This window comes from Miniopterus natalensis, chromosome 7 (assembly GCF_054644295.1).
Source record: "Miniopterus natalensis isolate mMinNat1 chromosome 7, mMinNat1.hap1, whole genome shotgun sequence".
Classification (NCBI taxonomy): domain Eukaryota; kingdom Metazoa; phylum Chordata; class Mammalia; order Chiroptera; family Miniopteridae; genus Miniopterus; species Miniopterus natalensis.
The window spans coordinates 26,208,986-26,221,546 of NC_142087.1; the positions used below are offsets into that span (position 1 = coordinate 26,208,986).

At 42.1% G+C, this 12,561-nt stretch overlaps 1 protein-coding gene across 2 annotated transcripts; it reads left to right on the top strand.

Annotated features, from left to right (window-relative positions):
- The first annotated feature begins 72 nt into the window (after positions 1-72).
- Positions 73-7,953, top strand: MGME1 (mitochondrial genome maintenance exonuclease 1). Of its 2 annotated transcripts, none has more exons than XM_016211993.2 (5): positions 73-140; positions 1,085-1,664; positions 4,701-4,917; positions 7,214-7,346; positions 7,701-7,953. In XM_016211993.2, the coding sequence occupies exons 2-5, from the start codon at positions 1,151-1,153 to the stop codon at positions 7,860-7,862; spliced, it is 1,026 nt and encodes a 341-aa protein (XP_016067479.2). In that variant the 5' UTR covers positions 73-140; positions 1,085-1,150; the 3' UTR covers positions 7,863-7,953. The 2 variants fall into 2 exon arrangements, with proteins under 2 accessions (XP_016067479.2, XP_016067478.2); XM_016211992.2 differs by lacking the exon at positions 73-140 and adding an exon at positions 166-296.
- The last annotated feature ends 4,608 nt before the right edge of the window (positions 7,954-12,561 follow it).

The following is a 12,561-nucleotide window of genomic DNA, read 5'->3' on the forward strand; positions in this document are numbered from 1 at the left end:
ATTACTCGGCCAGGGCCCAAGATGGCGACGAGGTGTGACGTAAACAAGATCTCGCGAGAGCGAAAGGGCGCGATTTGGAGGCGCCCGCGCTTCGGCCGAAGGGGCGGGACTCCCCACGGATCGCGTGCGCGTCAATGGAGGTGAACCAGAGGCTAGGGGCGGGACGTGAGTGCCGCGGCGCGCGGTGCCTGCTGGGTCCGCCGTCCTTGGCCGAAACTCAAATTGAGAACAAAGCGCGGGACCGATGAAAATCTGCGTCCGGAGTGGTTGTTAAGCGAAGCGTGGTGGCCTCTGAGGTACCTACGCCTGCCCTGAGCTAGGCTTCTCTTTAAGCCGCCTCTTCCCCAGTCCTGACTCCCACCATAGGGGCCACTGCTTTTCTGTCGCCTCCGCGGTGCCGCAGCGGCGGCGGCGTAGGAGCGGGAGCCCCCGACTCACGGGCATCGCGGCGGTGCGCCCTGCTGGCCGCCCTTACCTGCTCGGACCTGACGTGGCCCTTCGGCAGCTAGATCCCCGCGTCTGCAGAGCGGGTGGCGTAGCACCCACCTTAGAGGGCGTGAGGGCTAAATGAGAAATCTCCACACGGTACCTAGGATCCGGGGTTAATTGTTAACGGACTCCTGGCCGTTAGAGGATGGGCTCCTGGGTGGTTTTTCTGTCTCGCGCCTCCCTTCCTGCGCGTCTCCCTTGTGACCGAGCATTGGGGACGTCTTGCCCAAGCCGCCTGCTATTTCGCATTAAATAAGTGTTGGCCCTCGTATTGAGAGCCTTTTCTTTGGAAATAGCTTTGTCCAAACACGTCACAAAAGCTTACTGAATAGACTTTATTTTTTTCCTTTAAATTTTTAAAAATACGTTTTTATTGATTTCAGGGAGAGAGACACATCCAGGTTGGCTCGGCATTTGCCCTGACGGGAGTCGAACCCGTGGCCTCCGGTGGATGGGGCCGCGCTCCTCCACTGAGCCCTTGCGGCCGGGCTTGCTGAGGCTTTTAAATGTGCAATATCGTACTGACGCAGCTTTCACACTGATAGTGAAAACGCTGAACACTTTTGGCGCCTAACACCACTTTTCTCTCTAATAGGATCACGGACACTGAACAGGCGCTCGGCACCGCACGGGAGACTAGAGGAGAGTGCGGAGTCTAAAGATGAAGGCGTTTCAGGCCGTCTGCAGGCAGCTTAGGAGGGCAGGGGGGTTTTCTGCAGCACCCCGCCCGCAGGTGGGCTTCTCCACTTCCGCTTCCGCTTGCGGCCGGAAGAAAAAAGCGAACCCTTACCAAGAGGTGAACCAGGAGAAGTATGACGACTTAGTACAGTCTGTCTTGTCGTCCAGAGGCCCCGCTCAGACTCCAGAGTCGTTGTTCGAGGAAGACACTTTACTCTATGGGCCTGTAAGTAAGTGTAAACCCCCGAAGCACGACGAGGAAGCGAGGGTTCCGGGAAACTGGTTTCCTCTCTTCAATCCAGAGAAAAGCTTCAAACCAAGTGCAGCGAGTGATGCCGCGAGTCCTTTGAAAATCCCTTTGCAGAGGAGTAAGGTACCTAGTGTGACCCGCGTCCTTCAGCAGACCATGACATCAGAGCAGATTTTCTATCTGGAGAGGTGGAAACAGCGGATGATTCTGGAACTGGGAGAGGATGGCTTTGCAGAATATACATCAAGTAATTTTCTTAATCCTGGTTCTGTATTGTTACTGTGTTTTCTAGAATTATAGAGCACTAGTGTCATTCTTCTAAGGTGTGTTCTTTGTTGTTTTTTAACCTTAACTAGTGAGGAATTTCTTTCAAATGATAATTAGCTTTAAATAGCACTTTGTGTATTAACTCCCTTAATCATCATGACAACCCTACAAAGCATAGATACTGTTGTCCCCATTTCACAAATGCAACTGAAGCGCAGAGGTCAAGTATTTTGACTAAGTGATGTATAAAATTCATATATTTTATAAGCTGTAAACGTAAGTATTAGAATTGCCTGTTTTCTTTGATTATGGAATGAGCATGATGATGGAATTCTAGTTGTTTACTAGGCATTCTGTTCAGAATCTAGTAAATAATCCCTTGTTTACTTATTAACGTAGACTGACAAGCCAGACCAGCGGAATTAAAACAATAAGCCAGAACACACAGTCTGTATTTGGGTCTTCGTAAAGAGATAATCAGATGCTCTTGATTAGGAACTGAGAATAAGTAAACTTTAGCCTTCAACTCCTAACTTACAAACTTACTAGACAAGTGAAGAGAATAGCTTCCTTGAAACAGTCCATTCAAATGCACAGGTGAATTAGCTGATCCTCATCAGAACTGTGTAGTTGTCTTAAAGCTGTTTTACATTGAGCATTCCTTCACCTATGCTTCCCAGAGAGCAGTATGTGTACCCCTAGTGGTACACAAGCACGTTTATTTTTAAGAGTAATGCACTTATTTTGAAGCACCTTAGAAAAAAAGTGCATGTGTGCACACGTTAAACAAATGGTCACGTGTTTTAAAGAAAATTATTACGTATATAGGTGGCACCTAGATATGGCAGAAATGGTCAAGACCGTAGTGCCTTATAACATTTTTCAGCTCTTTGGGACAAAGACTCCATGCAGTGGCTAATTGCCTTCTGAGGAAAGTTGATTAGTAACAACCACCAAACTACGGGCATGCCTCATTTTATTGTGATTCGATCTATTGTGATTTTATTTCACAGGTGTTGCATTTTTTACTAAGTGAAGGAGAAAAGTTACAACTCACTTTAGGTACTTGTTTTATTACGGTGGTGTGTGTGATACTGAGCCCCCAATATCCCCAAGGTATTGCCTGTATTCTCAGCTTTCTAAACAAGCAACATAATCTTTTAATGGCATCTTAAGGTTTTTGTCAGTTTCTCAAGTATCAATTTACCTTTTGAAGTTTGCTGAGAATAAGAAAGTCTGACTTACTCTGATTTACATGTGTCCATCATAGTGGAAATAGCTGGGGTTTATTTTTTCAGTTTTTTGCTACTCATTTTTTTAACCCTAAAATAGTTTCCATTCTGTCAATTCTATCAATCAGAATATTGGAGACTTATGAATTTTTTTAATGCCCTTTATATACTGGAACTTGAAAACTTTTCACTTTAATTCCTTTAACTTATTGAGTGACTACTCTGACTTGATGCTATCTGCAATAAATCTTGAATCTTTTAAAAAATTTTTTGCCCTGGCCGGGTAGCTCAGTTGAGTAGTGCATCGTCCTGATATGCCAAGGTTGAGGGTTCAATCCCCAGTCAGGGCACGTACAAGAATCAACCAATGAATGGATAAGTGGAACAACAAAAATTGATGCTTTTCCCTCTATCTCCCTCTCAAAAAAATCAGTAAACTTTTTAAAAATTATAACTTATTTTGACAAATTGAATTATTTTCTGTCTTTTGATAGTAGCTATCCTCATGGGCGTGAGGTGGTATCTCATAGATTTGATTTGCATTTCCCTCATGATTAGTGATGATGGGCATCATTTCATGTACTGATTGGCTGTTTATCTTTAGAGAAATGTCTATTTGAGTTTTTTGCCTATTTTTAAATCTCATTGGTGTTTTTTGTTATTAATATTCTGGACAATTTTTTATCAGATATATAACTTGAAATATTTTCTCCCATTCTGTGTATTGCCCTTTCACTCTTATTGATAGTGTAGTGTGGGACTGCATTCACACTCTCCCCTGCTTAAAAAGAATAAATAACAGTATTTTGAAAGCACCAAGGCCACTGTTTAACACAACGCTCCCTCTTTCTTCCCTTCCCTTACTGAGAATCAAGTGAATATGTAATATTTCTTTCATTTGCTGAGTATGTTCATGGCCTTTTCTCTTAAAAGTATATGAGGAGCCCGGCCAGGCATGGCTCAGCAGTTGAACATTGACCTAGGATCCAGGAGATTGCAGTTCAATTCCCAGTCAGGGCACATGCCTGGGTTGCGGGCTCGATCTCCAATAGGGGATGTGCAGGAGGCAGCTGATCAATGACTCTCTCTCATCATTGATGTTTCTGTCTCTCTCCCTCTCCTTTCCTTTCTCTAAAATCAGTAAAGATATATTTTAAAAAGTGTATGAGGAAAAAAAATTTCAGGACAGAGCAACTACCCTACCCTAGAAAAGTGCAAGAGAAGAATCACATATTTTCCTCCCCTCTCTCCAAGTCCCACAAAATCCCCACAACAATTCCTTGTTTTTAATTTGTATGTGCCTTGATTTTCACTTCTTGCCAGTCATAAGCCAGCTAGTGAAAGGCTTCCCTGCCGTTTTTATGTCCATAGTTAAGTTTTGATTGCAAAAAGAAGTAAACAAAAGTGCAGTTTCCTAAATTTCTAATAATTTACCACAACCCGTTAACTTATTAAAATGGATACTTAAATTCACAGTACCATAAATTAGTGTGTTCCTGTAGCCCCAGATCTTTAATTCTAGTTTTGGCCTAATTCAGTTAGAAAGACTTTATTTTAAGCCATTTTATTGGCTAAACTATTCCAGTCTCTTTGGTTTTCAAAGTGCATTCTTAGGTTTCACAAGGGCTGAAATGTGGTATCTCAGGGGTTGTCACTTAAAGGTAAATCTTGTGTAATTTTTAATTTTATTACTCAGTTTTTTAGAGTATTTGTTTTTTAGTACTAGTTTGTTCTTGTTTTGTTTTTTCATTTTCCCTTGATTTTTTTTTTTTTTTTTTCCTCAGACATATTTTTACAAGGGAAACAGTTCCATGAAGCCTTGGAAAGCATACTTTCACCCCAGGGGAACTTAAAAGAGAGAGATGAAAATCTCGAATCTGGCTACATCGAAAGTGTCCAGCATATTCTAAAAGATATCAGTGGAGTTCGAGCTCTTGAAAGCGCTGTTCAACATGAGACCTTAAAGTATGTAGGTCTGCTGGACTGTGTGGCTGAGTATCAGTAAGTATTAGATTGTTTTTATCAAAGTGTGGAGGTGAATTAATCTGTTCTAAAGTGGGACAGATGGTGCCTGTCAAACACTTATTTCATCTAAACTCCGGCTTCAAGGTACAGCCTCTGTAAAGTCAAAACCTATGTGACAGGTAAAAGAATTGGGTAAGAATGGGTACAGGGGGAAGAGCCACATAATCCTTGCAAATTTGTGTTCCAAAATCAAAATGTTTGGTGAGGCAAAGGTAAAACTTTTTAATATCCCTAGGATGGCCTGTTTTGTAGCATGTTCCTCCTCCCTCTCCCCAAGCCAGGTACTAACCATAACATCCAATTTGATTCCTGCATTTTCTTCCCTGTGCCCCTAAAAATAACATCTTAATCTGATTTTAGTATATGTGCTGCCGAAGCGAGCACATCTTAACCTGTTGGCCCTGAAAGTCAACCTCTTTCCTTGGCTCCAGGTACTTTTTGACACGGGTAGGAACTCTGAGCTTACTATAGCTTCCTTCCCACATACTCCAGATTCCAAGGGTAGATATAACCTGCGGATACCCCTATTCCAAAAAAAATATGTGAGCAATACAGTAGGATGGGAGAAAAACCATCTGTGGGTGTAACCCTTAGAACTCTAGTTAAAATTTAAATTTAAAAAAATTAACAGTATTACTCTGGAAACTACTGTGTTTTAGGCTACCATAGTTTCATGCCATAGCTGCCTCATATCTGAGAAGAGCCCTTTGTGCCTAGAAATTTAATAGGCTATATTTGGCTGCCCTTCAGATTAACCAGTGAAGCCATACAATTAATTCTACCAAAGGCCTGCAAGAAATTCCTGCTACCAGACACTTTTCATAGGGATTACAAAACATGTCCATAGTACTGCTGTTTGTTTTTTGCTCTTAACACAGAGTATCACATCAGCATTGAGAATATGAACGTTGAACCTTTTTGAAACTAAGGTTTTAGAAATTTAAAAGGAATTTTTGATGGTCAGTATATGTACCTGAAACTAATATAATAGTGTATGTCAACTGTAACTGAATTAAAAACAAAAGCCTCCCACTCTTTAAAAAGCCATGTTTTTAATGTGGCAGAATACACATAAAATTGACCATTTATTTTTAAGTGTGTAGTTCAGTGATATTAAATGCATTTATACTGTGCAATCGTCACCACCATACATCTCCAGTACACTTTTCATCTGTTAAAACTGAAATTCTGTACCCATTAAATAGTAACCGCCTCATTCCCCCCTACTTCCAGCCCCTGGCATCCACCATTCTACTTTCTGTCGTATACGTGGAATGATACAGTATTTGTCTCTGACTGGTTTATTTCATTCAGCATAATGCCCTCAAGGTTCATGTATGTTGCAGCATATGTCAGAATTTCCTCTTTTGGGCTGATGAGTATTGCATTGTATGTATATGCCACATTTCGCTTATCCGTCCGTCAGTGGACACTTGGGTTGCTTTCAGGTTTTTGATATTATGAATGATGCTGTTGTGAACATGGGTATACATACATCTCTCAGGACCGTGCTTTTAATTTTTTTGGATATATGCCAGAAGTGGAATATTGCTAGAGCATATGGTAATTCTGTTTAATTTTTTGAGAAACCATACTGTATTCTATAGGGGCTATGCCATTTTATGTTCCTAACAGTGCACAAAGGTTCCAATTTTTCCACATTCTAACACTTAGTTTTTTTGATAGTAGCCATCCTAATGGGTTTTGAGGTGGTATCTCATTGTAGAGTTGCATTTTTAAGTGTTGATGGATTTGAACCCCAGCCTTGGTTTTTGAGCAAGAGAATTTCTGAAGCACCATGATGTTTAGTCTTTTATGATGAGGACTTTGTTACTGGTCTGTTGTGGTTCATTCTGATAGACATTTGAAGCAAAATCAACTAAAGAAATAATAGGTGTAGTTTCAGTTCCCATCACCTGTTAAAAGAGAGGAGGCCTTGGAGATTCCAAGGAATTTTGAGAGAGCATAGAAACTTGAACTGAGGAAAAGTTGTTCCCCAGCACTCCCATGTGGGCCTGCATCTGTAGGTCTCACCGGTGCAATTTAGGAAACACTGTCCATCAAACCCATGACAGGCTCATATACTGAATAAAGGGTTCAGAGCAAAGCGAACATCAGATCTTTCTAATCCTGAGAGAGAAAGCTCAGAGGGGCTGCCTTTTTGGCAGGTGGAGAATAGAAGCAAGTGTCATTGGGTGACAAGTAGTAAATTATACATAAGTTACTCTAATAGAGTTTTGTAGTTTGAACTATTACCTACTATTCTCTTTAGAGGCAACCTGTGTGTGATTGATTGGAAGACATCGGAGAAACCAAAGCCTTTTATCCGAAATACATTTGACAACCCGCTGCAGGTTGTGGCGTACATGGGTGCGATAAACAATGATGCCAACTATAGCTTTCAGGTCAGGACACTGAGCCTCTGCTTAAAGCTTTTGCTCAATGCTTGTTTATAGCTACTTAACCCCTTATGGTTCTTACTCTGTCTTTATCCCACTGCTTACTCTGTTCCTTGTCCTCCTGCCACTTTAAAATGCACTTTTCCTCCTCTGGAAACAGTCTATTCTTCAGTGATGACAGTCTCTTCTTCAATGTCTTATCTGTCATCGCGGTGTTGTTATGTGTCCTGGTACAGTCTTTCATCATCCCATCTTAGAAATTGAGTTAGGAGATGTTACTATAGATTGTTTTGTTCTGAGTTTGCCCTGGAGTAAGAAGGAGATTAACCTAAACTCTCAGCCTACTGTGTTTCTTCCTAGGTTCAGTGTGGTTTAATTGTGGTGGCCTACAAAGATGGATCTCCTGCCCACGCACATTTCATGAACTCAGAGCTGTGTTCCCAGTACTGGGCAAAGTGGCTTCTTCGACTAGAAGAATATACAAAGAAGGAAAAGCACCAGGACGTTCAGAAACCAGATTAGGGGGCAGGATGCTATTTGGGAACATTCAGCACTTTCTCACAGTTTGGGAAAATATACTGCTGTTCACTGTGACCTAAAATGGAGGTCCCACAGGATCTGAGAACCGCATTAACACAAGCAGATTTGTTAAAATTTATTGCAGTCAAAAAGACTGAAAAGCCAGAAAAGTAGGTATAAAGAAATGGACTTCAGCACACAAAAGACCAGCTATGCTACCTCTTTGATTTACTTGAAAAAAGGGCAAGCAAGACTGATACAGTGTTGGTGGCTCTTGGGCCCCTTGGGACCTTTCTGTGTTCTGGGCAGGCTGCCCAGTCTTTGAACTGAATTAGAGGGCAGTGAGGCTTGGTGTGCCAAGCATTTCCCCAGGGTTACACCAGGAGGGAAGGGGCCATGCAGCCTCTGGGTGTGTGGACGGAGAACTTGCATCAGCCAACTGCTACTGCCAACGCAGTTTCCTAGAACTTGTTTTATGTATTGGGGTTCTCTATATATTTTTTTTGGAAAGAAAATTTCCATTTAACATTTTTGAAAAATAAACCTCTGATTCCTTAGCCTCGAATAAATATTGCTCTCTGGAAAGATGGAGCATATTCACCATATCATTGGCAATACCTCTTAGCATACCACCAAGTAACCCCCAGAAGTAATTGTAGGTATTTTAGTAGCTATATTCTGGTTTGAGTCAATGAATCATGTCCATAGAAAAAAATATCATTTGTGGAATGTTTCCGCTATGGGGCACAGTAACACAGTACAATATATTTTTGAGGTGTTAAGAAATAAAAATTATTAGTTGTTGTTGGGTTTGGGAAACTTAAGTAAATCCCTACTATAGCCCTGGGGGAAGGGTCCCTATCTTATAGAGTGGGTTAGCATTTAAGTTACAGTTACTGTCTTAAAATTATAGGGTGCTACAATTTTTTTCTTTCATTAATAAAATACAAAATGTGAGTAAAGTAATGAGGGGTTTTGGTTTGGTTTTGTTTTAATTTCTATGTTCATAGATTAATTTCACAAGCCTGGAAATTGTTTAGACTTTGTTTTTAAATTCAGAATTATACCACTGGCCCAGTACTTTTGGTGTGAGTCTTATTACAAGGAGGTGTCCTGAATCACAGTCACCTGGCAAGGAAAGTAAGGTTCAGTTAGAGAGGAGGTTTGTGGGTGACCTTTTATTGACTATACATATCTGCGTTTTAAGTAGCATGTATTCCTGTAACTTGCAATATCCAAAGTAAGGAATCAGGTGAGAAAATTAAAAATTGTACCACCAGATTTTCCCACACTGCTCTAATAAGCCTCACCCTGGGATTTAGGAAACCAGACCCAATGAGACTTCATTTTAGTACAGTTCTGTTGGGTTAACACAAATTTACCTTGGATCTGTCACTTTGGATAAAGTGTCGCCCAAGCTAATGGTGGTGTGAAGAGTTCCATAAATGACATAGTTGGTAAAACAGTGAAGATAAGTCCCTGGGTAGGTTTCCCTGAACCAGACAGGGGCACCCCAATTTCTCAGTATAATCCTGGTAATCTTCAGATCTCACCAATTAAATCTCAATCCTCTGAGAAGGAAATGTCAAAGAAAAACAAATCATTTTCACTACTGAGGCATGAGAGGAGAAAGCCAAACCGGGGTTTCTAAGTGAGTCCTAACTTTTTGTAATCCTCACCTGAGGATGTTTCTTCCATTGCTTTTCAAAGAGAGTGGAAGGGGGAGAGAAACATCAAGGTCACATCGATTGGTTGCCTCACACTCCCGCAACTGAGGTCCGTGCCCTTGGCCAGAATCGAACCCAAAACCCTTCAGTCCACAGGCTGACACTCTAACCATTGAGCCAAACCAGCCAGGGCGAGTCATAATTTTTTAAGAATTAACATGTAGCCCGGCGAGGTGTGGCTCAGCGGTTGAGCATCGACCTAGGATCCAGGCGATCGGGGTTCGATTCCCGGTCGGGGCACATGCCCGGGTTGCGGGCTGCAGCTGATCAATGACTCTCATCATTGATGTTTCTCTCTCTCTCCCTCTCCTCTCTGTGAAATCAATAAAGATATATTTAAAAAAAAGAACATGTATGTTACTAGTTTTGGGATATTACCTGTTCCCCTAAGAAACTGAAGTGACACAGGATTTGTAATGAGAGATTCTCCAGTTGAGATAATTAAATTTTTTTTTTTACTATATCTTTATTGATTTCAGAGAAAGGAAGAGGGAGGGAAAGAGAAACATCAATGATGAGTCATTGATCTGCTGCCTCCTGTGCACCCTCAGCTGGGGATGGAGCCCACAACCCAAGCATGTGCCCGAACCTCGATCTCCTGGATCCTAGGCCTACGCCCAGCGGGGCTAATTAAAGTATTTTAAAAAGGAAGTATACATTGTTTTTCTGAGGGGGCTACCTCAGAGAAGCACAAAATGTAGCCTTATAGTCCTAAGCTTTGAGACAATGCATTAGATTCAAAACTGCATTCCGTTCTGCAGTTCTACACATTCGTATTAATGCAGTCACTAAAACTGCATTTCACGCAGCTGGCAAAAGCTCCATGCTGGCACTAAAAGCCAATTTTTTCCAAAAAACAGTTTTTCCCCTCGACTGGCCTCTTGCTCAGAGCCATCAGCACCTGTTAACCTGAGAACATCAACCCCCTCTATAAGCCCATTACAGTTCCTGGGAAACGTGGACACATGGCCTAGGGCTTCGTGTTTGTTGACCCTGATGAACACAGGAAGAGGGCTCAGTCCTAAGCCTGTTCCCAGGTAACCAGTTTGCCCACAAGCTTAAAGGGAGTTGGGGGTGACTGGTTCTATTCACTGTCTCTCCACCTGAGCAATTACACATTTTATTGTAACCTTCCTGACCTCTGTCTCCCACACACAGCGAAGCAAGGAAATAGCTGGAACTTTTATTTTTAAGTAAGTACTTCAGTTGTTTGGAGCTGGTTCCCTAAAGAGAAACGACGTCTTAAATCAGTTACTAAGTAAAAGGCAGAACTGACTCCTTGCCTCCCTCCCTCCCAGCCTGAGGCCTACAGGTTAAGCAGAGATGTGCTGTTGCTGGAAGTGGAATCTGTAAACCTTAAAGTTAGTTACACTATCGAAGAACATGAGAGAATCTCTGGGGAGACGTCCCCGAGTAAAAGGTTTTCATGTTGCCTCAACAATAAGAGTGACCAGGTTTGGGTAATGCAGGTGAGAATCCAATCATAAAATGATGTTCTGAGTTAGGGTTCCTTTATGATCAAGAGTTGTGAGGGGGCCTGGCCATCTTGGCTCAGCGGCTGAGCGTCGGCCTAGGATCCAGGAGATCACGGTTCCATTCCGGGTCAGGGCACATGCCCGGGTTGCGGGCTCGGTCCCCGGAAGGGGGTGTGCAGAAGACAGCTGATCAATGACTCTCTCATCATTGATGTTTCTCTCTCCTCTTCCTTCCTCTCTCTGAAATCAATAATTTTCTTTTTTTTAAAGTTGTGGGGGAGACTTTTTAATAGATCATCACAGATAAAAGTCCTTTCCTTTGTGTCCCTAATCCCATTTCTCTCCCCTGAGATAAACACCATCATAAAGTTGGAGGGTAGCTTTCCAGTGTGTCCTTTTATAGTTTTACCACCTGTCTTGGTCTCCATGAAAAATAGTTCTTTCTACATTTTTGGTTTTCACTTTGTCTACATTTATTTTTGAGATCTCTCCAGGTGATCACTTCCAGATCTGTATTTCCTCACACTTAATTGTCTCACCAATGGGCTGATAGGCTAACTAACAACGTTTTGTTACTGTAGACAGTGCTGCAGTGAACAGCACCCTCATGTGTGCATGTTTCTTGGCACACAGAAGGCAGGTGCAATGCGGTGAAAGCAGGATCTCGATTGTGGCTCTTCCACTGACTAGCTCTGTGACCTTATGGCAAGTTACCTGACCTTTCTGTGCCTGATTTCCTCATTTGTAAATTGGGGGAAAATAATAGTACCTACTATTATGATAGAGTAGTACTGTGATGTAAGCACTTAGGACAGTGCCTGGCACATCATGGGAACAAAATTAATGTAAGCCATCATCATCAAATGAACACACCTGGACGCATCTTTGCTGACCCCAGGATGTGCACAGCCTAAACATTACTCCAAATTCCTCTCCCAAATCAACTTGTGTTTCCACCAGTGATGTCTGAAATTTTCTGCTTTCCCACATATTCACTAACAAGAATTTTAAAACTTATTTTGGCTATCATGATGGGGTGAAAACAGTTCATTTTTACTTTTTGTTTTTAGCAGGATTATTGCTATGAAATCTGCTTGAAAACAGGATTGCCACCTAGTGGTGGGAGAAGTAGACTGCACTTAGAGGGCAGGAGCCAAATATGGGTAGACCTACATTACCTCCCGAACTGGAGCATTTTAGTTCCTAACACAGGTCCGGCTTGAATTAAAGTAACTGTGTGAGTGGTTTTCTATTATCTTCTCCCCATTTTTAGGCAGCTTGATGATTTTCTCCTCACTTTTTCTAGTATGGCAACATGGAGACCGGTCTGCACAGCCCTGTGAGGCTTCCTACAGCTAAATGAATCTGGGTCACTGGCTCAGAAAAGAGAAGTGAGATAAATTAGGAATGAGGCTATTTGCAAACTGGCAGGAGACTGTGGCTCCATGCAGGGCAGGCTTTCCACGAGCTATCCTAACACTAGTGGAGAGATGGCCGAGG

What these genes read in the sequence shown, in the direction of transcription:
- MGME1 (XM_016211993.2), top strand. Translation starts at nt 1,151, where the DNA reads ATGAAGGCGTTTCAGGCCGTCTGCAGGCAGCTTAGGAGGGCAGGGGGG. An exon ending in CTTTGCAGAATATACATCAA is followed by an intron (nt 1,665 to 4,700) that starts GTAATTTTCTTA and finishes TTTTTTCCTCAG; the next exon opens with ACATATTTTTACAAGGGAAA. An exon ending in ATGCCAACTATAGCTTTCAG is followed by an intron (nt 7,347 to 7,700) that starts GTCAGGACACTG and finishes GTTTCTTCCTAG; the next exon opens with GTTCAGTGTGGTTTAATTGT.